The sequence below is a fragment of the Entelurus aequoreus genome, linkage group LG20, assembly GCF_033978785.1.
Source record: "Entelurus aequoreus isolate RoL-2023_Sb linkage group LG20, RoL_Eaeq_v1.1, whole genome shotgun sequence".
Lineage (NCBI taxonomy): Eukaryota > Metazoa > Chordata > Actinopteri > Syngnathiformes > Syngnathidae > Entelurus > Entelurus aequoreus.
In genome coordinates, this window is record NC_084750.1 from 10,820,157 (window position 1) to 10,846,176 (window position 26,020).

At 40.5% G+C, this 26,020-nt stretch overlaps 1 protein-coding gene across 3 annotated transcripts in view; it reads right to left on the minus strand.

The window, feature by feature from the left end:
* The window catches only part of phf14 (PHD finger protein 14), a 159,939-nt gene that overhangs the window by 107,716 nt on the left and 26,203 nt on the right, over positions 1–26,020 (minus strand). For all 3 annotated transcript variants that reach the window (XM_062029367.1, XM_062029368.1, XM_062029369.1), the window contains exons 5-9: positions 18,962–19,121; positions 12,736–12,847; positions 12,370–12,507; positions 6,201–6,347; positions 1,858–2,128 (exon numbers count right to left, since the gene is read on the minus strand). In XM_062029367.1, the coding sequence (XP_061885351.1) occupies positions 1,858–2,128; positions 6,201–6,347; positions 12,370–12,507; positions 12,736–12,847; positions 18,962–19,121 (828 nt within the window). The remainder of the gene's footprint in view (positions 1–1,857; positions 2,129–6,200; positions 6,348–12,369; positions 12,508–12,735; positions 12,848–18,961; positions 19,122–26,020) is intronic.

Consider the following 26,020-nt stretch of genomic DNA (forward strand, 5'->3'; position numbering starts at 1 on the left):
CATATATAAGGCGCACCAGGTTATTAGCCGCACTGTCAGCTTTTGAGAAAAATTGTGGTTTTTAGGTGCGGCTTATGGTGCGGAAAATACGGGTACTTCATTTAAGAATATTTTTCAACATATTGAGAAAAAAGGTCTCATATTTGTTTTTTCTATCAAGAAAAGTGCACTTGTTATTAGTGAGAATATACTTATTTTAAGCTATTTTTGGGTTAATTGAGGTTAGCTAATTTTACTTGTTTTGGAAAGTCTTGACAAGCCAAATTTTCTTGTTCTACTGGCAGATCATTTTGCTTAGTTCAAGTAAAATACCCCTAATTTTTGTATTTTTGTTCTTCTTGTTTTTGAACACTGACTTTTTGCAGTGTAGCAGCTGCATTTTGTACCGTCTGAAGTCTCTTTAGTGTTGACTTGTTGAAAAGAGTGAAAAGAGAATTGCAATAGTCCAGGGGTCGGCAACCCGCGGCTCCGGAGCCGCATGCGGCTCTTTGACCACTCTGATGCGGCTCAGCTGCATACTTGCCGACCCTCCCGGTTTTCCCTGGAGTTTTACGGACGTCAGTGCCTCTCCTAGTGATCTCCCGGGGTTAATATTCTCAGATTTTCACCCTAACAATTTAATTAAGAGTGAACCTTAGCGGTACTGCAATAATTGTCCTCTATAGCCTGCACAAATCACATGACAGCCCAGCCACATGTTGTATGCAGCTTCTGCTTGCTAACGTAGGAGACAGCAAGGCATACTTGCTCAACAGACACACAGCTTACACGTACGGTAGCCGTACAAAAACAACTTTAACACTGTTACGTTACAAATATGCGCCACACTGTGAACCCACACCAAAAAAGAATGACAAACACATTTCTGGAGAACCTCCGCACCGTAACACAACAAAAACACAACACAGCAAATACCCAGAATCCCATGCAGCCAGTCTACATTATACACCCCCGCTACCACCAAACCCCCCCACACATCAACCCCCCTGTGCGTCGGTTGAGGTGGGCGGGGTTTGGTGGTAGGGGGGGGTAGACCAGAAGAGTTAGGGCTGCATGGGATTCTGGGTGTTTGTTTTGTTGTGTTTATGTTGTGTTACAGCGCGGATGTTCTCCAGAAATGTGTTTGTCATTCTTTTTTGGTGTGGGTTCACAGTGTGGCGCATATTAGTAACGTAACAGTGTTAAAGTTGTTATATACGGACACCGTCAGTGTAAGCTGTGTGTCTGTTGAACAAGTATGCCTTGCTGTCACTTACGTGTGCACTGAGCTTGCTGAAGCTGCATTCAACATGTGGCCGAGCAGGTACGCTGTTGGAGCAGGCTGTAGAGGGCGCTAAAGGCAGTACCATCACGCCCTGGAACTCGGGAATCTCCCGGATAAATTGAGAGGGTTGGCAAGTATGACGCTATCAGGCGCAATCGCGGGTCGCACTATCATTAAATTTTTATATTAAGGTGCGGGCCGGGGCGTGTGTCTGAGACCCCTGGTTAAAACATAGCACAAAGCAAAAAAAGCTTTGTATGCAGAGTTATTTCGTTTTAAATTTTCAAGAGTTTTGTGGCTCCCATTGTTTTCTTTAATTTGTGAAACTTGTCAAAATGGCTCTTTGAGTGGTAAAGGTTGCCGACCCCTGCAATAGTCGATACCAGATGAAATTAATAATTTCCAGATCCAATTTTGACAACAAATGTCTCACTTTAGAAATATTTCCGAGGTGATAAAAACAGGTTTGCTCAGTTGACGGCAGGTCTGCTCAAACACAACACCAAGTCACGCACTGTGAAATGTTGCACCAACAGTGACACACTTACTGGACTTTGAAAGGAGCAACATTGGGGAGAAGAGGTTTTTCTTACCTAAGTAGTAATTGACAAAGTCCGGTGTGAGGGCGGGCTGCTTGTGTTTGCGACGTCCGTCCAGGCTAGCGTTGGTGTCGGATGGATCTACGGGGAAAATATCTGTGCTGATGCCCATTAGCTCCGCCTTCCTCATCAGCTTCCTGATGGCTGAGGCACTGGAGGTCAGAGGTCGGGGCAGCTTCTCCCTTGGCACCCACGCTTGGGGCCGAGTGTTCCTGGACAGTTCTGCTTTTGTGCGGTATTGTTGCAGTCGCGTCGTGATCCGGGCCTGGGTGTATAAAAATAGGAATATTTCAACATACAGTATGTACAGTAAGAATCGTGCAGATAAAACAGTAAAGCGGAGTGAATTGTTTACTAAGTTGGACCAGTACTCCTCAAATGATAGGGCAGGCGCTCCCTGGAGGGTGGGGGAAGCCCACTCTCATGACCTGAGAGTCTTTCAGGTGCATTTTGGACAACTTTATACTGGCCACTCTATTACTGCAGAGATGGTTTTCCTTCTGGAAGGTTCTCCTCTGTCCACAGAGGAATGCTGTAGCTCTGACAGGTTCCTGGTCACCTCCCTGACTAGACTAAGATGAACGCGGCAATGTACAGGGACATCGACGCTTTCCATCCAACCTGATGTAGCTTGAGAGGTGCTGCAAAACTGCCCAAAGATGGGTGTGCCACGTGTGGCGTTGTATTCTAAAAGACTTGACGATGTCATTGCTGCCAAAAATGCATCAACCAAGTATTGAACAAAGGCTTTTTTTTTTGTTTTTATTTTAAATGAATTTACAAAAATTTAAGAAAAAAAAAATGTAACATTGTCTCTACGGTAGAATTGTGTGGACAAAAATGAATGTATTTCTATTTTGGAAAATGGCTTTAACATAACAAAATGTGGAAAAAGTGAAGCGCTGTGAATACTTTCCAGATGTACTTTATGTTTCTGAGGACTGGAGGCTGTTTTGAAATCAAGAAACATGTCTGTCAAGTTACGTCTGCCGTTCTGTCTGTATATTGATTTGACTATGATCTGATTATGATCTGACACTGATTTGACATTGATTTGACATTGATCTGACATTGATCCAACAACGATCTGACAACGATCTTGTATTGGCGGTCTCAACAACACAAACAGACTTACACTGCTATTACATAGATCTAACACAGATCTGACATTGATCTGACACAGATTTGACATTGATCTGACAACGATCTTGTATTGGCGGTCTCAACAACACAAACAGACTTACACTGATCTTACATTGATCTAACACAGATCTGACATTGATCTGACACAGATTTGACATTGATCTGACAACGATCTTGTATTGGCGGTCTCAACAACACAAACAGACTTACACTGCTATTACATAGATCTAACACAGATCTGACATTGATCTGACAACGATCTTGTATTGGCGGTCTCAACAACACAAACAGACTTACACTGATCTTACATTGATCTAACACAGATCTGACACAGATTTGACATTGATCTGACACAGATTTGACATTGATCTGACACAGATTTGACATTGATCTTGTATTGGCGGACTCAACCACAACACAAACAGACTTACACTGATCTTACATTGATCTAACACAGATCTGACACAGATTTGGCATTGATCTGACACAGATTTGACATTGATCTGACGCAGATTTGACATTGATCCTGTATTGGCGGTCTCAACCACAACAACACAAACAGACTTACACTGATCTTACATTGATCAAACACAGATCTGACACAGATTTGACATTGGTCTGACACAGATTTGACATTGATCTTGTATTGGCGGTCTCAACCACAACAACACAAACAGACTTACACTGATCTTACATTGATCTATAACACAGATCTGACACAGATTTGACATTGATCTGACATTGATCTTGTATTGGCGGTCTCAACCACAACAACACAAACAGACTTACACTGATCTTACATTGATCAAACACAGATCTGACACAGATTTGACATTGATCTTGTATTGGTGGTCTCAACCACAACAACACAAACAGACTTACACTGATCTTACATTGATCTAACACAGATTTGACATTGATCTGACACAGATTTGACATTGATCTGACACAGATTTGACATTGATCTTGTATTGGCGGACTCAACCACAACAACACAAACAGACTTACACTGATCTTACATTGATCTAACACAGATTTGACATTGATCTGACACAGATTTGACATTGATCTGACACAGATTTGACATTGATCTTGTATTGGCGGACTCAACCACAACAACACAAACAGACTTACACTGATCTTACATTGATCTAACACAGATCTGACACAGATTTGACATTGATCTTGTATTGGCGGACTCAACCACAACAACACAAACAGACTTACACTGCTATTACATAGATCTAACACAGATTTGACATTGATCTGACACAGATTTGACATTGATCTAACAACGATCTTGTATTGGCGCTCTCAACAACACAAACAGACTTACACTGATCTTACATTGATCTAACACAGATTTGGCATTGATCTGACACAGATTTGGCATTGATCTGACACAGATTTGGCATTGATCTGACACAGATTTGGCATTGATCTGACACAGATTTGACATTGATCTGACACAGATTTGACATTGATCTTGTATTGGCGGACTCAACCACAACAACACAAACAGACTTACACTGATCTTACATTGATCTAACACAGATCTGACACAGATTTGACATTGATCTTGTATTGGCGGACTCAACCACAACAACACAAACAGACTTACACTGCTATTACATAGATCTAACACAGATTTGACATTGATCTGACACAGATTTGACATTGATCTGACAACGATCTTGTATTGGCGCTCTCAACAACACAAACAGACTTAGACTGATCTTACATTGATCTAACACAGATTTGGCATTGATCTGACACAGATTTGGCATTGATCTGACACAGATTTGACATTGATCTGACACAGATTTGACATTGATCCGACACAGATTTGACATTGATCTTGTATTGGCGGACTCAACCACAACAACACAAACAGACTTACACTGATCTTACATTGATCTAACACAGATCTGACACAGATTTGACATTGATCTGACACAGATTTGACATTGATCTGACACAGATTTGACATTGATCTTGTATTGGCGGTCTCAACCACAACAACACAAACAGACTAACACTGATCTTACATTGATCTAACACAGATCTGACACAGATTTGGCATTGATCTGACACAGATCTGACATTGTTCTGACACAGATTTGACATTGATCTGACACAGATTTGACATTGATCCTGTATTGGCGGTCTCAACCACAACAACACAAACAGACTTACACTGATCTTACATTGATCAAACACAGATCTGACACAGATTTGACATTGATCTGACACAGATTTGACATTGATCTTGTATTGGTGGTCTCAACCACAACAACACAAACAGACTAACACTGATCTTACATTGATCTAACACAGATTTGACATTGATCTGACACAGATTTGACATTGATCTGACACAGATTTGACATTGATCCTGTATTGGCGGTCTCAACCACAACAACACAAACAGACTTACACTGATCCTACATTGATCTGACACAGATTTGACATTGATCTTACACTGATCTGACATGGATTTGACATTGATCTTAAATTGATCTGACACAGATTTGACATTGATCTGACACAGATTTGACATTGATCCTGTATTGGCGGTCTCAACCACAACAACACAAACAGACTTACACTGATCTTACATTGATCTGACACAGATTTGACATTGATCTTACACTGATCTGACATGGATTTGACATTGATCTTAAATTGATCTGACACAGATTTTACATTGATCTGACACAGATTTTATATGTATCTTACACAGATCTGACACAGATTTTACATTGATCTGACACAGATTTTACATTGATCTGACACAGATTTGATATGTATCTTACACAGATCTGACACAGATTTTACATTGATCTGACACAGATTTGATATGTATCTTACACAGATCTGACACAGATTTTACATTGATCTGAAACAGATCTGACAGAGATTTGACATTGATCTGACACTGATCATGTATCGGCGGTCTCAACCACAACAACACACAGATGAGATGTGTTGTCCTGGCTAGCATTACACCTAGCCCTAATGTTTTATTCCATTTCTCCCTGTAAAAATCAACTCCAATAAAAGTGTTGAACTATTCAAGTTGTAAGGCAGTAAACATAGATTAAACACTTATTTCTGCCAGTGTAAATAAAGTTTAATTTCATTGTTCAATGCACAAATCAAGATATTGGAACAGCTAACAGGTGGAAACTTACCTGAGCTTCAGGAGTGAGTTGTTTCTCTCTCTCCTGCAGAGAGACCTTACAGTACGACTGTAAAGCCAGGTAGTTTTTTCTTTTCCACTTCCGATCAAAGCGGTCAGCATGCTGCTTGCAGTAGGCAAAAAATGGATCCGCAATATCCTGAAGACGATAAAAAATTCACACATTTATTTCAATATCGTGAACGGATATAGACGTTATTTTGCACATTGAAAAGACATGTTTGTGGAAACCTTTTGACCCATCTTGTAGAACATCCACCAAACCCTCTGTCGCAGGGAATGAACACAAGCACTGGCGCACACAACCCACCAGACATCATCCAATTGTTTAATGGCTCTTCTTGTGTAAAATACGTTTTGCATAACAATGAAACTGGTCGACTTTCTTTGCACACACACACAGACATTATTGTGGGTTTCTCACCCAATGCAACAAAAACAATGATTTATTCCCCCCCCGGGGAAAAAAACAAGACCTAATAAATATTCCAATCCTTGTGACCCATCTACAAGTGTGAACTTTTTAGACTTAAGGACAATCTAAACTTTCTTTAATGGAATTAGTATCTAAATGTTGATGGATGCATCTAAAGAAGGGATGTTCCCATCAGGATTTCATGCTGCCCATGTCAATCCTCCATGAGTAAGATCAGCTGACACTAATACTGATACCGATCACAATAATAAAATGGTTTCAATTTATTTATGTTGAGTGCTATTGGCAGTTAAAAAGTATTTTTTATTCTGTTTCATTACATACAATTGTTTGAGCAAAGGAAAGTCAATAACACACAGTTACTAAACACAATTTTAAAAAATACAAGCAACTACTCATTTAAATAATTTGGCTTTTGGCCTTGAAGTCCTCCCGTGACAAATGATTACAATTAAATAAAAATATTGATCAAATAACTCTGGTATCAATCATGTACTGACACTATTCTTGGTATAGACACCACTGATTAATGGATGGATTGGCCATCCTCTTACGTGACGTGTACTCCTGGCCGACTAGGGATGAGAATCGAAAACCGGTTCTAGTTCAGAACCGATCCCAAGTGTATCAATTCCTTGGAATTGCTTGTCACTTCGTCTAACGGCATGTTCCCAAGTGGGAAAAGCTCACCGAAGTTTGCCAACATTTTACTGAAAAAGACAGCAAGAGCGCTACTTTTATTAATTCCAAGTTTGCTATTTCATCAAGAGGAGGACATACAAGCAATATGCTGAAACATTTGAAAATACAGCATGTGGCGTTTTTATACCGCACTGATCTCATCCCGGACTGGCAGCAGCGGTCTTCTGACGTAAATACAACAGTTAATATAATGTTAGCACTGTTACCTGTTACATTGAGATGAACGTCTTCTCATTTTCATCAGTATGACGAGACTTATTCTGACCGGTTTGGAGGCGGGCACTAATGGCTCCAGTTCACGCCTGCCGCGATCACACAGTTTTGTTTTTTTAAAACCACCACATTTTATGACATTTTCAGTTCAAGCTTTTCATAAGCTGCAAGCAAAAAACACCAACATTACATCGAAAGAAGGCTGGAAATATCTCTCGTTGCACGCCATGAGCCCATGTCTTTATATTAGTTTTAATCTAAACAAACCTTTGCACTGTATATTGCACAGAATATTTTCCAGGTAGATGACAAAGATTCTTCAAAGATTTAAAAATGTTCCAAAATGTTACATTCTTGTGTTATTTCCACATGTTTTATTCTGTTCAATTCTACAGATTTAAAAACTTCTGCGCTATGTCCCTCTTAAGACCTCACTGTTGGCTTTGTCAGGTCATGTTAGCTCTAAACTGTCAATTCAAGTCAAGTCAACTTTATTTACATAGCACGTATTCAACAACTTTTTAGATTGAACCAAAGTGCTTTACAGGTTAAAAAAGCATGGAGCAAACAAAAAAAACTAAGCAAAACAAAAAACAAACAAAGAACATAAACAATGAATGTGCTAAACAAGATAGTGCAAATGCAATACGGTAAAAGGGGTCGAATAAAAAGTTTAAACATTTGCAGGATAAAAATAATAATAATAAAAGTGCGACAAATTGAAAAATACAACTAAAGCGAAGGGGTGGGAGGGGGGGGGGACTAGAAATGGTGGCCTAGTGGGCGGACTCAGCTCGGGTCAAAGGCCAGCGAGAAGAGGTAGGTCTTAAAAAGGGTTTTGAAGACCCCCAGGCTCTGGGCTGACCTAATGTGGAGGGGAAGGCTGTTCCAGAGCTTAGGGGCGGCAACGGAAAAGGCTCTGTCCCCTCTGGTCTTTAGCCTGGATCTGGGGACCGCCAAAAGCATTTGGTCAGCTGACCTCAAGGCTCTAGACGAGGTATGGTGATGCAGCAGCTTGGTCAGGTATTGTGGGGCCAGACCATTTAGGGATTTAAAAACAATTAAAAGTAATTTAAAGGCCTACTGAACCCCACTACTACCGACCACGCAGTCTGATAGTTTATATATCAATGATGAAATCTTAACATTATAACACATGCCAATACGGCCGGGTTAACTTATAAAGTGACATTTTAAATTTGCCGCTAAACTTCCGGTTCGAAACGCCTCTGCGGATGACGTATGCGCGTGACGTAGCCCGGGGAACACGGGTATGCCTTCCACATTGAAGCCAATACGAAAAAGCTCTGTTTTCATTTCATAATTCCACAGTATTCTGGACATCTGTGTTGGTGAATCTGTTGCAATCATGTTCATTGCATTATGGAGAAGGAAGCTGAGCAAGCAAAGAAGAAAGTTGTCGGTGCGAAATGGACGTATTTTTTGAACGTAGTCAGCAACAACAGTACACAGCCGGCGCTTCTTTGTTTACATTCCCGAAAGATGCAGTCAAGATGGAAGAACTCGGATAACAGAGACTCTAACCAGGAGGACTTTTGACTTCGTACACAGACGCCTGTAGAGAACTGGGACAACACAGACTCTTACCAGGATTACTTTGATTTGGATGACAAAGACGCAGACGTGCTACCGTGAGTATGCAGCTTTGGCTTCTAAACATTTGATCGCTTGACCGTATGTGCGCAACTTTTTTTTGCGTATGTACGTAACTTTTTTAAAATATATAAGCTTTATGAACCTTGGGTTAGGTGAACGGTCTTTTGGGCTGAGTGATTGTGTGTGTTGATCAGGTGTTTGAATTGTATTGGCGTGTTCTATGGAGCTAGGAGCTAGCATAGGAGCTAGGAGTTAGCATAACAAAGACTTAGGTGTTTTTATGCAGGATTAATTTGTGTCATATTAAATATAAGCCTGGTTGTGTTGTGGCTAATAGAGTAAATATATGTCTTGTGTTTATTTACTGTTTTAGTCATTCCCAGCTGAATACCAGGTACCGTGAGTATGCAGCCTTGGCTGCTAAACATTTGATAGCTTGACCGTATGTGCGTGTCATGTACGTAACTTTTTAAAAATATATAAGCTTTATGAACCTTGGGTTAGGTGAACGGTCTTTTGGGCTGAGTGATTGTGTGTGTTGATCAGGTGTTTGAATTGTATTGGCGTGTTCTATGGAGCTAGGAGCTAGCATAGGAGCTAGGAGCTAGCATAACAAACACGCAGGTGTTTTTATGCAGGATTAATTTGTGGCATATTAAATATAAGCCTGGTTGTGTTGTGGCTAATAGAGTATATATATGTCTTGTGTTTATTTACTGTTGTAGTCATTCCCAGCTGAATATCAGGTACCGTGAGTATGCAGCCTTGGCTGCTAAACATGTGATAGCTTGACCGTATGTGCGCGTCACGTACGTAACTTTTTAAAAATATATAAGCTTTATGAACCTTGGGTTAGGTGAACGGTCTTTTGGGCTGAGTGATTGTGTGTGTTGATCAGGTGTTTGAATTGTATTGGCGTGTTCTATGGAGCTAGGAGCTAGCAGAGGAGCTAGGAGCTAGCGTAACAAACACGCAGGTGTTTTTATGCAGGATTAATTTGTGGCATATTAAATATAAGCCTGGTTGTGTTGTGGCTAATAGAGTATATATATGTCTTGTGTTTATTTACTGTTGTAGTCATTCCCAGCTGAATATCAGGTCACCCCCGGCTCTCACAGCATCTTCCCTATCTGAATAGCTTCAACTCCCCACTAGTCCTTCACTTGCACTTTACTCATCCACAAATCTTTCATCCTCGCTCAAATTAATGGGGAAATTGTCGCTTTCTCGGTCCGAATCTCTCTCACTTCATGCGGCCATCATTGTAAACAATAGGGAACTTTGCGTATATGTTCAACTGACTACGTCACGCTACTTCCGGTAGGGGCAAGCCTTTTTTTTATCAGATACCAAAAGTTGCAATCTTTATCGTCGTTGTTCTATACTAAATCCTTTCAGCAAAAATATGACAATATCGCGAAATGATCAAGTATGACACATAGAATAGATCTGCTATCCCCGTTTAAATAAAAAAAATTCATTTCAGTAGGCCTCTAAAGGCCTACTGAAAGCCACTACTACCGACCACGCAGTCTGATAGTTTATATATTAATGATGAAATCTTAACATTGCAACATTTTGTGACATTTTAAACTTGCCAGGAAACTTCCGCTTGAAAACGTCGCGGTATGATGACGTATGCGCGTGACGTCACGAGGTCAAGGGAAGTGTTTGGACCCAATACAAATAGCTCTGTTTTCTACGACAAAATTCCACAGTATTCTGGACATCTGTGTTGGTGAATCTTTTGCAATTTGTTTAATGGACAATGGAGGCTGCAAAGAAGAAAGTTGTAGGTGGGATCGGTGGAGCGGCGGACTACAGCAACACCAACACCAGGAGGTTGTGTTGTGTTTTGAGACAGGATAGCAGACGCACTACAGTGAGTAAGCCCGCCGCCGCATCTAAGTTAGCTTCTGTTTTTTTAGCTTCGCCAAGCTGAATATTATTAATCGTGTATTTACATGTTCATGGTTTAATAGTATTTTTGATCTTCTGTCTATCCATCCAGTCAGGGTTTTTTTAAATTTAGTTTCTATCTGCATTTGAGACTGCTATGCTATCACGTTGGCTACGTAGCTAGGTTAGCTTCTATTTTTTTTAGCTTCGCCAAGCTGAATATTATTAATCGTGTATTTACATGTTCATGGTTTAATAGTATTGTTGATCTTCTGTCTATCCATCCAGTCAGGGTTTTTTTTAATTTAGTTTCTATCTGCATTTGAGACTGCTATGCTATCACGTTGGCTACGTTGCTAGGTTAGCTTCTATTTTTTTAGCTTCGAAAAGCTGAATATTATTAATCGTGTATTTACATGTTCATGGCTTAATAGTATTTTTGATCTTCTGTCTATCCATCCAGTCAGGGTTTTTTTTTAATTTAGTTTCTATCTGCATTTGAGACTGCTATGCTATCACGTTGGCTACGTAGCTAGGTTAGCTTATATTTTTTTTAGCTTCGAAAAGCTGAATATTATTAATCATGTATTTACATGTTCATGGTTTAATAGTATTTTTGATCTTCTGTCTATCCATCCGGTCAGGGTTTTTTTTAATTTAGTTTCTATCTGCATTTGAGACTGCTATGCTATCACGTTGGCTACGTAGCTAGGTTAGCTTCTATTTTTTTTAGCTTCAAAAAGCTGAATATTATTAATCGTGTATTTACATGTTCAGTCACTGTGAATGTCCATTTCGCGTGCTCGACTCTCATTTTCAAGAGGATATAGTATCTGAGGTGGTTTAAAAAACAAATCTGTGATCTACAATAGAAAAAGGAGAGAGTGTGGAATCCAATGAGCCAGCTTGTACCTAAGTTACGGTCAGAGCGAAAAAAGATACGTCCATCACTGCCTCTCAAGTCCTTCACTGTAACGTTCCTCATCTACGAATCTTTCATCCTCGCTCAAATTAATGGGGTAATCATCACTTTCTCGGTCCGAATCTCTCTCGCTCCATTGTAAACAACGGGGAATTGTGAGGAATACTAGCTCCTGTGACGTCACGCTACTTCCGGTACAGGCAAGGCTTTTTTTTATCAGCGAGCAAAAGTTGCGAACTTTATCGTCGATTTTCTCTACTAAATCCTTTCAGCAAAAATATGGCAATATCGCGAAATGATCAAGTATGACACATAGAATGGATGTTTCTGCACAAGTCAAAAGGTCCTAAAAAAAAAAGATGTTTATCCCACCTCTTCTGCAGCAGCTTCTGACAGGAGCCCCTCTCTCTGTGCACAAGTGACATGGAAGTAGGAGCGACACATTCCTGCATCACAGCTGATGCACACACCAGTCCTGGCAAAGCGGCTGTCCTCGCAGAAACTGCACTCCTGGAAAAATAAGACACATTTAAAAAACTACCGTGTGACACGGTTTCTTCACATTTGCATAAAAAAAACAGATTCATACAAATTAAGATTCAACTTCTGCAGCATATCTAACTTGACTACTGTGCTTATACAGTAACTTCTTAAGTTTGTCAGGGACTTCTTCCCAGAAGGAATCAGTTAACGCATGAATTATTAATAGCACATCAAAAAGAAAAAGTCAGTACTTGCCTTGGCCCCATATTTGGAATAATTCATCTCCGTGAGCGTCACTGGCCGTAGTTTGTCTATGTCTCCAAAAGCTACCCCAGGGACATAGAGTGCACATACCACATGCACCCATCTGAAAACATGAACATGATCAAAAACTACAGACACAGTACACGCACACAGGCTCAAATATACACCTTCATAATTACATGTGCCACGGGTCGTTCTCGCCGGATATTTGACCACTTTTCTAACCAACATTACCAGCGTTGAATTGAATTGTTTTAAGCATGGCCATGAAACGCTTGGTTGGTGTCAGTTTGCTGTTCAATAGGATCGACGTCATGACATTCTAGATCAGGGCTGCCCACCCTTTTCCTGCAGGCAAGCTACTTTTCAATTGACCAAGTGGAGGGGATCATTCATATATATCATTTACCGGTATATTGATTTCTTTATGAAAGAGAGGTTAACAAGTTAAAGGCCTACTGAAATGATTTTTTAAAATTTAAACGGGGATAGCAGATCCATTCTATGTGTCATACTTGATCATTTCGCGATATTGCCATATTTTTGCTGAAAGGATTTAGTAGAGAACATCGACGATAAAGTTTTGGTCGCTAATAAAAAAGCCTTGCCTGTACCGGAAGTAGCGTGACGTCACAGGTTGAAAGGCTCCTCACATTTCCCCATTGTTTACACCAGCAGCGGTCCGAATCGCGACGATTACCCCATTAATTTAAACGAGGATGAAAGATTTGTGGATGAGGAACGTGAGAGTGAAGGACTAGAGTGCAGTGCAGGACGTATCTTTTTTCGCTCTGACCGTAACTTAGGTACAAGGGTTCATTGGATTCCACACTTTCTCCTTTTTCTATTGTGGATCACGGATTTGTATTTTAAACCACCTGGGATACTATATCCTCTTGAAAATGAGAGTCGAGAACGCGAAATGGACATTCACAGTGACTTTTATCTCCACGACAATACATCGGCGAAGCTCTTTAGCTACGGAGTTAACATGATAGCATCGGGCTTAAATGCAGATAGAAACAAAAGAAATAAACCCCTGACTGGAAGGATAATCAACAATACTATTAAACCATGGACATGTAACTACACGGTTAATGCTTTCCAGCCTGGCGAAGCTTAACAATGCTGTTGCTAACGACGCCATTGAAAGCTAACTTAGCTACGGGACCTCGTCAGAGCTATGATAAAAACATTAGCGCTCCACCTACGCCAGCCCTCATCTGCTCATCAACACCCGTGCTCACCTGCGTTCCAGCGATCGACGGAGCGACGAAGGACTTCACCCGATCACAGATGCGGTCGGCGGCTAGCATCGGATAGCGCGTCTGCTATCCATCTCAAAGTCCTCCTGGTTGTGTTGCTGTAGTCCGCCGCTAATACACCGATCCCACCTACAGCTTTCTTCTTTGCAGTCTCCATTGTTCATTAAACAAATTGCAAAAGATTCACCAACACAGATGTCCAGAATACTGTGGAATTTTGCGATGAAATCAGAGCTTTTTGTATTGGATCCAATGGGGTCCGAATATTACCGTTTCACTCATTGACGTCACGCGCATACGTCATCATACATAGACCTTTTCAATCGGAAGTTTCGCGGGAAATGTAAAATGTCACTTTATAAGTTAACCCGGCCGTATTGGCATGTGTTGCAATGTTAAGATTTCATCATTGATATATAAACTATCAGACTGCGTGGTCGCTAGTAGTGGCTTTCAGTAGGCCTTTAAAGGTGTTTAATGATAATACAAGCATGTTTCTTTCATGAAGACAAGAATATAAGTTGGTATGATTGTGATGACTTGCATTGATTGGAATCAGACAGTAGTGATGATTAGGGATGTCCGATAATATCGGCCTGGCCGATAAATGCGTTAAAATGTGATATCGGAAATTATCGGTATCGGTTTTTTTTTATTATCTGTATCGGTTTTTATTTTTTATTTTTTTATTAAATCAACATAAAAAACACAAGATACACTTACAATTAGTGCACCAACACAAAAAACCTCCCTCCCCCCATTTCTTTCTGTTATCAATATTCTGGTTCCTACATTATATATCAATATATATCAATACAGTCTGCAAGGGATACAGTCCGTAAGCACACATGATTGTGCGTGCTGCTGCTCCACTAATAGTACTAACCTTTAACAGTTAATTTTACTCATTTTCATTCATTACTAGTTTCTATGTACCGTAACTGTTTTTATATTGTTTTACTTTCTTTTTTATTCAAGAAAATGTTTTTAATTTAGTTATCTTATTTTATTATTTTTTTTAAAAAGTACCTTATCTTCACCATACCTGGTTGTCCAAATTAGGCATAATAATGTGTTAATTCCACGACTGCATATATCGGTTGATATCGGTATCGGTTGATATCGGTATCGGTAATTAAAGAGTTGGACAATATCAGAATATCGGATATCGGCAAAAAGCCATTATCGGACATCCCTAGTGATGATAACCTCCACATTTCCAAATGGAGGAGAAAAAAAAAGTCCTCCTTTCTGTCCAATACCACATGAAAGTGCTTGCTTTTTGTTTGTCCAACTTCCATACTCCTTTTTATACACTTTACAAGAAATACATTGGCGGCAAACTCCGTAGCTTGCTAGCTTGTGTGCGCCAGCTTTCTGAGACTCGTATTTTGTTCGCGCAGGCAGGATGGAGCCGCGCTTTTATTGTGAAGACAGGAACTGTGCAGTCGGTCTTTAGAGTTTTGACGGCAGGTTGAAATAAAAAGTGTTTCTCGCCTTCCTGTCGGTCATTTTTTTTCTTAATAATGATCTGGCAGCAGCCGGCGTCATCTCACAAGACCCTCAAGTGACGTCTTAGTGAAGATTGATGTTCGCTCATTTTTAGGTCTATTTTTTTTAATGACTGGCAGGTGATGGACTGACACACCCTCCACCATCCACCAGTAAGCTCGCGATCGACGTAGTGGGCACCCCTGGTCTAGAACAAGGTTAAAAAACCTGCAGTTCTTCAGCCTCCGTGTTGTGGTTTTGAAATGACATAAAGGCCTACTGAAATGAATTTTTTTTTAATGTAAACGGGGATAGCAGATCCATTCTATGTGTCATACTTGATCATTTCGCGATATTGCCATATTTTTGCTGAAAGGATTTAGTATAGAACAACGACGATAAAGTTCGCAACTTTTGGTCTCTGATAAAAAAAAGCCTTGCCTGTACCGGAAGTAGCGTGACGTAGTCAGTTGTTCACTTCCTCATTATTTCCTATTGTTTTCAACGCAGCTAGAGCGATTCGGACCGAGAAAGCGACGATTACCCCATTAATTTGAGCGAGGATGAAAGATTCGTGGATGAGGAACGTTAGAGTGACGGACTAGAATGCAGTGAAAGACATATCTTTTTCCGCTCTGACCGTAACTTAGGTACAAGCTGGCTCGTTGGATTCCACACTCTCTCCTTTTTCTATTGTGGATCACGGATTTGTATTTTAAACCACCTCGGATACTATACCCTCTTGAAAATGAGAGTCGAGAACGCGAAATGGACATTCACAGTGACTTTTATCTCCACGACAATACATAGATGATGCTCTTTAGCTACTGAGCTAACGTGATAGCATCTGGCTCAAATGCAGATAGAAACTAAATAAATAAATCCCTGACTGGAAGGATAGACAGAAGATCAACAATACTATTAAACTATGGACATGTAACTACACGGTTAATAATTCTCACCATGGCAAAGCTTAATGCTAACGACGCTGAGGCTAACTTAGCAACTTAGCAACCGGGCCTCACAGAGCTATGATAAAACATTAGCGCTCCACCTACGCCAGCCAGCCCTCATCTGCCAATTAACACCCGTGCTCACCTGCGTTCCAGTGATCGACGGCGCGACGAAGGACTTCACCCGATCACAGATGCGGTTGGCGGCTAGCATCGGTTGGTGGCTAGCATCGGCTAGCGCGTCTGCTATCCAAGTAAGTCCTCTTGTTGTGTTGCTACAGCCAGCCGCTAATACACCGATCCCACCTACAACTTTCTTCTTTGCAATCTCCATTGTTCATTAAACAAATTGCAAAAGATTCACCAACACAGATGTCCAGAATACTGTGGAATTATGAAATGAAAACAGAGCTTTTTGTATTGGCCTCAATGGGGGAGCCATACCTCTGTTCTACTGGCTAAGTCACGCGCATACGTCATATCCAAAGGAGTTTTTCAACCGGAAGTTTAGCGGGAATTTTAAAATGTCACTTTATAAGTTAACCCGGCCGTATTGGCATGTGTTGCAATGTTAAGATTTCATCATTGATATATAAACTATCAGACTGCGTGGTCGCTAGTAGTGGCTTTCAGTAGGCCTTTAAATATTGATTTATAAAGACAATATTAGTTTACATTTAAGAATGTACTTTTAAAAGGCCACTGTATTGGTTAAATGTGTGCGTTACTGATTATGATAATGATTTTACAATTGGAGTTATGTTCTCAGGCATGTGATTTGAACTTAATGAAAAAGAGTGAAAATAAGCCGATGGTCTGGAGGCCGCGGGCGGTGCCATGGTGGGGGGACAAGGGAGCCAAGTGGACGCATTGTGGGTTTCCTGGCCGTCGTCTACATCGCTAAAAGAAACATCTAAGGAAGAGAATCCCTCTACCATCTTCCACTAGTTTTTTTATATAAAAATCGCCTGCTTGAATATTCTCTCTTCTCTCTCGTCGTTATTTGGGATGTCTGTTGTGATTTCACTTCCTGGTTCCATGACCCGCCTTATCTTGCCTCTGATTGGCCTGTCCCTAATTGTTTGCCCTAATCTTAACCAATTGTGACTCATCATAGTAAACAACCAACCAATCATGATTCTCAGTGGCCTAGTGGTTAGAGTGTCTGCCCTGAGATCGGTAGGTTGTGAGTGAGTCATACCAAAGACTATAAAAATGGGACCCATTACCTCCCTGCTTGGCACTCAGCATTAAGGGGTTGGAATTTACGAAATGAAAGAAGGGTTTTTAAGCCTTTTTTAAAAGCATCCACAGTCTGTGGTGCCCTCAGGTGGTCAGGGAGAGCGTTCCACAGACTGGGACTGCTTGGCACTCAGCATCAAGGGTTGGAATTGGGGGTTAAATCACCAAAGATGATTCCCGGGCGCGGCACCGCTGCTGCCCACTGCTCCCCTCACCTCCCAGGGGGTGAACAAGGGGATGAGTCAAATGCAGAGGACAAATTTCACCACACCTAGTGTGTGTGTGACAATCATTGGTACTTTAACTTTAACTTATGTTCTTTTACGTAAACCAACCAATCATAATTGATGTATAGTTTGTCCCCTGCCCGTGGGGATGCTTCGCTACATAGCTTCGATTTTTGAGTTAATCATTTTTAATAGAAAACCATACTTTTTACCACTGGATTATCAAAAACCGTACTCAGTACGGGAAAACCGTAGTTGTTGGCAGGTATGGCAAAGCGACGGATCAAGATTTTAACACATTGTAGGTCGGAAAAAACGAAGAAAAACTGAAAATAGTTGTTTATATTTTTAGAGATAAAAAAAAGACGGATTTCCGACTATAGACGGAAAAATCCCATGCCTGGTTCTACGAATTAATTTTTTTTTAAGTTTTCAAGAAGGACACTAGAGAGGAGCAGTGTTTTTGACAGTACATTACCATATCAGCTAGGAAACAAAGATTCCACAAACTGTACGGACTGGAAAGGGCAGGAGAACCACTGGACTAGAGAAGGCTAAAGGTATTTGATGAAACTTGCTGCATTGCATTCTTAAACATGAAAAAAATGATTCATAGATTTAGGTGGCGGCAGACAGGCAGCAGTGTGGTGTGACACAATTTCAAATGCAGACTGAAGGGAAGAGAATCCAAAGTCCAATATAAAGATATCCATCTCTAGCAAGCAACCGCTTCACAGTTTAATTTGCTGTGTTTTTCATGCTCTAGTGAAGTAGTAAATTCGGGTGCTGCCTGGCTAAGGAGCACTATCAGCGATAACGTGGTTGAAGTCTCCACGCTTCACACAACACTCTCTTTTCTCCTACTCCCTTTCTTCTGCTATCTCTCCTCTTCCTCCTCTCATTCCTCCACCAGCTTTCTCTCTGACTCAACCTTCTCTTCTCCAACTATTGAACAGAAGTTCCATTCACATGTCCGTTGGTGCACTGTACCAAAAGTATTTGTCCTTGCATGTACCTCACGTGCTTTTCTGTATCTTACCTGCCTGCGTCGGTCTCTTTGAAGATACCATCCTGGTTGGGGCAAAGCTCGCAGTTTGGCATCACTCCATTCTTGCAGGCATCACAAAACCAGGGCTCAGTGGAGTTCTCTGATGCAGAGCTCATGATGGAGTCACTCTCCCCATCCACGCCATAACACCCTGAAGACAGGTTTTAGCATTACATACTTATGACTTGGTCTTTCCCCTACCATGGAATAAGTAAATAGCATTGTATTTTCTATATGGCGCCAGACCACAAGTAATTTAAAAATGCCTTTTAATTGTATACATTGTTTTTGCATTGTTCTTGGAATAAACAAACAAAATGAAGGGGTTCCTCCTTTTAGGTACGCACCACTTTTTCAAAGGATTCTCTTTTTGATGGAAATGTTTGCCAACTTTCCCCCCCCCCCCCCGGCTTTTGTACACCGTCTGGATTATCGTACAGCCAAACTTTGCGTGTGATAAACTAGTCCGTTTGGTCACGTAACATTCCGCGGAATCCAGTGTCCAAAAAAATAATCCCACGCGTTGGTGACTCCATTGTGTTGTTTTTATGAAACTGTAATAATCCCAACTGGGTTTTGGAGCATGTCTTTATTGGGCATGCAATTGTGGTGGGCTCTGCAACAATGGGATAAGCAGACTTGGTTATTTCCTGTATCCGCATTATGATTTGGCAACTGGTCTAGGACGAGATAAGAGCAAAGGTGGAGGATGAACCCTGCAGCTAGATGGTCACCATGTCCAACAACGGAGCGTGAACCATGTGGGACTGTGCAGATTCCAGCAAAATAACCTGGGATGAACTTTGGGAAGCAGAATCATCTCGCCGCCCTCTCCCCTCTCTGATGGACATCTACACCTCCCGCTGCCTCAACAGAGCCAGTGCCATCATCAAGGACAGCACCCACCCTGGCTCTGACCTGTTCCACCTGCTGCCCTCTGGGAAGCGCTACAGGTGCATTAAAACCAAGACGAACAGGCTAAAAAACAGCTTCTTCCCCAGGGCCATAACCACCCTGAACAGACTTCCCCATTGACCCTCATAACTGCCTTCTTTTCGGTGCAATAACCCATTCCACCAACCACCCTGTTTCATGTAGATATTCATGTACATATTCATTTCACCCTCTGTATAGAGTGTACACTTGTTTTATCGCACTGTTTGGAATGGCCTCAATCTCGTTACCCTGCGTAATGACAATAAAGCTGATTCTGATCTCGCATAAAGTTTCTCATCCAGTATATGATGTCCTCTCAAGTCCGGCCAACCTGCACGCTTATAGGCAATGGTCGTCACTCTGCACACAGCTGTGCCAGAAGAAGGGCACCCTTGAGCACATCTTAAGCAGCTGCTCAAAAGCACTGGGTGACAACCACCGACGACAGGATCAAGTTTTGAACTCTTTGGTAGACTCAGGTAGATTGACCAAACAGTGAATCACCTTCATTAGCGCAAGTCCCAACATCACCAGTCTAAATGTACAGAGGGCTCCTTACCACCGCTTGTGACTTCAAGCGGACTTTAGAAGGTTAAGTTCCCAGCCAACATTGTGACCACTTCTCTCTGCCCAGACGTAGTACGAACATCAGGCTTTACCAAACAAGTGGTCACATCCTGGAACTAACTGCCCCATGGAAAGATAGGATTGTAGAGCCCCCGAGCATAAGACGGCCAAGTACGCAGAGCTGCTGTAGGCCTGTTCACTTCTGCGAACCCTCAAACCCTTCGAAGTAAAAGGGACTGCAATTGAAGAGAACCATCAGAAACCGAAGAAAGAGACTCACAGAGGCTGTGAGAAGCTGGTGAGAAACACTGTGCCCAATGGGTTGAGTTTTTTTCTTGCCCTGATGTGGGATCGGTCGTTGTGGCTTGTGCAGCCCTTTGAGACACTTCTGATTAAGGGCTATATAAATAAACTTTGATTGATTGACTATTTGGGATCGGTCGTTGTGGCTTGTGCAGCCCTTTGAGACACTTCTGATTAAGGGCTATATAAATAAACTTTGATTGATTGACTATTGGAGATCGGTCGTTGTGGCTTGCGCAGCCCTTTGAGACACTTCTGATTAAGGGCTATATAGATAAACTTTGATTGATTGACTATTGAATTCAAGTAAGAACTCGTAGCAAAGTACAAAAGTGACATCCAAGTGGCTCTACCCTTCCCTCTTTCTGCTTACCACGTATTTGCCAACAAAAGTATTCAATAAAGGTCAAAGTTAAACATTATTTTATAAATATAAATCTTCACTTGTATGTATTGCACATGTATGATATAAATAATGCATAATAATTCACTGTAAAATGTGTTTTGTGTTGACATTTTTTGGCTGTTAAGAACAATTATTTGGATTTACATTATTTCTGATAAAAAATTACCTTTTGGAGCGCATTACTAACGAAAACAGAGGTACCACTGTAGTGTCATCTTTACATTTTCTAATTGGCCGCATGACATTTATTTTTATCATCTGTTCCCTGTATCATGTGTGGAAGAGTGATTGCTTTCATTACCTTTAATTTCCCTGAGGTCGTATGCCCACAAGATCAATACACTTTTATCTAACCTAATTGAGACATACTGCATCTTTATTTTGGAGTCTTTATTTGGCTTTTTATGATGAAAGTTTGTGAAATGAAACTGTAGAGCAGTTATTTCAATAGTCACTCTGTGGTGGTCTGGTCAGCTCACACCCCTGCATTCTGTCAATGCCACACTTAATGTGCACGGAAGCTAAAATGTAGTATTTACATTGCACCCATAAAAAAATAAATCAGGTCCATGCTGGCCGAAACCCACACGGTCATTGCAATGTGACACTGTAGCGCCAAACAATTGAAACTGAATCTGATAGATAAGTATACTTTCAAGGCACTCCAAATTGTTTTAAGGCTACTGAACCCATTGCTGTGGTGATGTGGTGTCCATGGTAGATTTTATCCCCGGAAAGCTATCAACAAACAGTATTTTAGCTAAGCAGCATTCAATGAGCAAGTCAACAAAAATTAAAAGTGGAGTTTGTGTGCCTGGCTAAAGAAGCAACATAATTGTTTGTTCAGCTCTTTGTCTGCTGCACGCATGTTAGCGACTAAATGGGACCATTTGCCAAGGGTCTGATGATAGAACTACAAAGTCAACACCCAATTTAAAGTAGCACTATTCTTCTGTTTATCAGTCAGGCAGTTAGCAGGCTACTTCAATTGTGAATAATGATAGATTTAATCAAACGCAACAGTAAAAACAAGACTGAAAACAGTCAAAGGTAGGCCATTAAAATAGAAAATGTGACCTGTGCTGGCAAAATGAGTCACAATGAGGAAATTTTAAAAACGGAGTTATTGTTATTGACACATTCTCCATCTAAAGACCTTCAAAATGATACATGGTTTGTTGGAATCAGACAGAAAATGACCGAGTTACATCCGATTGAAGTCGACCAAGTTTGAGGGTCCGTTTTGAGAAAAACCAGCTTAAAGTTGACTGTTCCAGAATAAGAATGTTCCAAAACAAAACTCCATAGCAACCATACCTTAAAAGTCCTTGTAGCAACACCAAAATTGGTACAATTAAAGTCAAATCCCATGTCTAAAGGAAAAATATATATTCAACTCTATTGAAAACGGTTATGTACAAAAATGTCAACACTGTTATGTCACAGTTTTTTTGTTCACTGGTCAGTTTGTCAGCCGGTCAGCTGTCCGTAATATTCCTGACCAGCAGCACTAAGAAGATTCGCCGACTGCAGTGAATTTAGCGCACTTGCAACCGCCTGTGTACCCTCTCCACCTTCTAAATCCATTACGGAATGTAAAACAGTCTAACTTATCCACAAAAATAATAATTAAATGTTCGAAAAATCACCTTTTTTCACCAAATATTCCGCTCGAATTACTGTGTTGTTTTTCATCCGGGCGCTGCCGTGATACCACAATGCACCGCGCGGGGTGATTCAACCAATGAGGGTACGCCTCACAGCGACCGGTTAGCAACAAGCCGGGTTTGTTTACGTCGGGACAAGTTTAAAAACTCGAATTATATTGGTTCAGAATGGCGTCATCGGGAATTCCATGCTTATTTTTAGAAAGTAGGTAAACTTGGCGTCACAATGATAGCAAATATGGCTAGGGGGATTCCCCCTTATTGCCGCGTTGAAAACACTTGATTTTCTCAAGGAATTTTAACACAAAGGACTAATTTCTGAAGACATACCTCGTACAAAACCTTCAAATAAAGGTGATTTAAGATGTTTTCTTGCTATTTCGATGATTGGGATCGCTAGATTGTGGCTTTATGGACTCATTTTTGTGAAAATCTCAATTTCAACCAAGATAAAAATGTTTCACTTATTTGCCTGTAGCTCAAAATTAGCCTGTGCGTATTCCGACTCATTTTGCCAGCACGGGTCACAAATACTAAGACAAAACTCAGCTAGACAGGGAGTGAGTTCTAGGGCCGTGATGCAGCTGAAGAGAAGGCTCAGTGCCCCATGGGGAAACTGGACAAGCATTTGCCAGATAATCTGGGCGAATGTTCGGGAAGTAAGAAGATTTTGTAGGTATGTTGGTGCCAATCTAGTAACACAGTTATGAGGACGCATTAACATTTTGTAATTGATCTGCGAAGAGGCAGCAAGCCCAGTGATTTTAGGATGGGAGTGAAATTTAACATCTGCGGTCCCCTCCAAGGTTTCTCATTGTCATCCCATTGGGTTGAGTTTTTTTCTTGCCCTGATGTGGGATCTGGGCCCAGGATGTCATTGTGGCTTGTGCAGCCCTTTGAGACACTCGTGATTTAGGGCTATATAAGTAAACATTGTTTGATTGATTAGTGGGTACAGGCAAAGTCAGAGATAGATGTAGCATGTGACAGCTAGTTATCTGGATCGCTACGCACTTGACTTTAGCCTGGCGGGAACTCTCGTTCAACCCTTTTTCGATTACGCATGCACCTCCTGGTACCCTAGCACCTCCAAAAACCTCAAATCTAAACTCCAAACATCTCAGAACAAGCTAGTCAGGTTAATTCTAGACCTCCACCCCAGATCCCACCTCACTCCTACCCACTTCTCTAAAGTGGGCTGGCTCAAGGTGGAGGACAGAGTTAAACAACTTGCACTGAGCCTAGTCTATAAAATCCACTACACCTCCCTGATACCGAAGTACATGTCAAACTACTTCCTTAGCGTAAATGACCGCCATAACCACAACACCAGGGGGAGCTCCACTAACCACGTTAAACCCAGATTCCGAACTAACAAAGGTCTTAACTCATTCTCTTTCTATGCCACATCAATGTGGAATGCGCTCCCAACAGGTGTAAAAGAAAGGGCATCTCTATCCTCCTTCAAAACCGCAATACAAGTTCACCTCCAGGCAGCTACAACCCTAAACTAACACCCTCCCCGGATTGCTAATAATCAAATGTAAACAATCAAATGCAGATACTTTTTCTTATGCCTTCTGATCTCTCTCTCTCTCTCTCTCTCTCTCTCTCTCTATGTCCACTACTTGCTGTCCATATCCTAACCCCCCCCCCCCCCTCCACACCCCTGATTGTAAATAATGTAAATAATTCAATGTGATTATCTTGTGTGATGACTGTATTATGATGATAGTATATATCAGGGGTCACCAAACTTTTTGAACCAAGAGCTACTTCTTGGGTAGTGATTAATGCGAAGGGCTACCAGTTTGATACACACTTAAATAAATTGCCAGAAATAGCCAATTTGCTCAATTTACCTTTAACTCTATGTTTTTATTAATAATTAATGATATTTACACTTAATTGAACGGTTTAAAAGAGGAGAAAACACGAAAAAAAAGACAATTAAATTTTGAAACATAGTTTATCTTCAATTTCGACTCTTTAAAATTCAAAATTCAACCGAAAAAAAGAAGAGAAAAACTAGCTAATTCGAATGTTTTTGAAAAAATTAAAACAATGATTTATGGAACATCATTAGTAATTTTTTCCTGATTAAGATTAATTTTAGGATTTTGATGACATGTTTTAAATAGGTTAAAATCCAATCTACACTTTGTTAGAATATATAACAAATTGGACCAAGCTATATTTCTAACAAAGACAAATCATTATTTCTTCTAGATTTTCCAGAACAAATTTTTTTTAAGAGAAATTCAAAAGACTTTGAAATAAGATTTAAATTTGATTCTACAGATTTTCTAGATTTGCCAGAATATTTTTTTTGAATTTTAATCATAATAAGTTTGAAGAAATATTTCACAAATATTCTTCGTCGAAAAAACAGAAGCTAAAATGAAGAATTAAATTAAAATGTATGTATTATTCTTTACAATAAAAAATTTTTTTTTACTTGAACATTGATTTAAATTGTCAGGAAAAAAGAGGAAGGAATTTAAAAGGTAAAAAGGTATATGTGTTTAAAAATCCTAAAATCATTTTTAAAGTTGTATTTTTTTCTCTAAAACTGTCTTTCTGAAAGTTAAAAGAAGCAAAGTAAAAAAAAATTCATGAAATTATTTAAACAAGTGAAGACCAAGTCTTTAAAATATTTTCTTGGATTTTCAAATTCTATTTGAGTTTTGTCTCTCTTAGAATTAAAATGTCGGGCAAAGTGAGACCAGCTTGCTAGTAAATAAATACAATTTAAAAAAAGAGAGGCAGCTCACTGGTAAGTGCTGCTATTTGAGCTATTTTTAGAACAGGCCAGCGGGCTACTCATCTGGTCCTTACGGGCTACCTGGTGCCCGCGGGCACCACGTTGGTGACCCCTGGTATATATGATAGTATATATCTGTATCATGAGTCAATTGAAGTGGACCCCGACTTAAACAAGTTGAAAAACTTATTCGGGTGTTATCATTTAGTGGTCAATTGCACGGAATATGTACTTCACTGTGCAACCTACTAATAAAAGTCTCAATCAATCAATCAAAGCCCTACTGTAAGTTTATGGAAGTTATTTCAATGTTTAATAAAGCCACACTCGCCAACTTATGGTGCCAATCTTGCTTCTAGCTACGACCCTGAAACACAATTTCATGAATAAGGCTGAGTATTTTTATA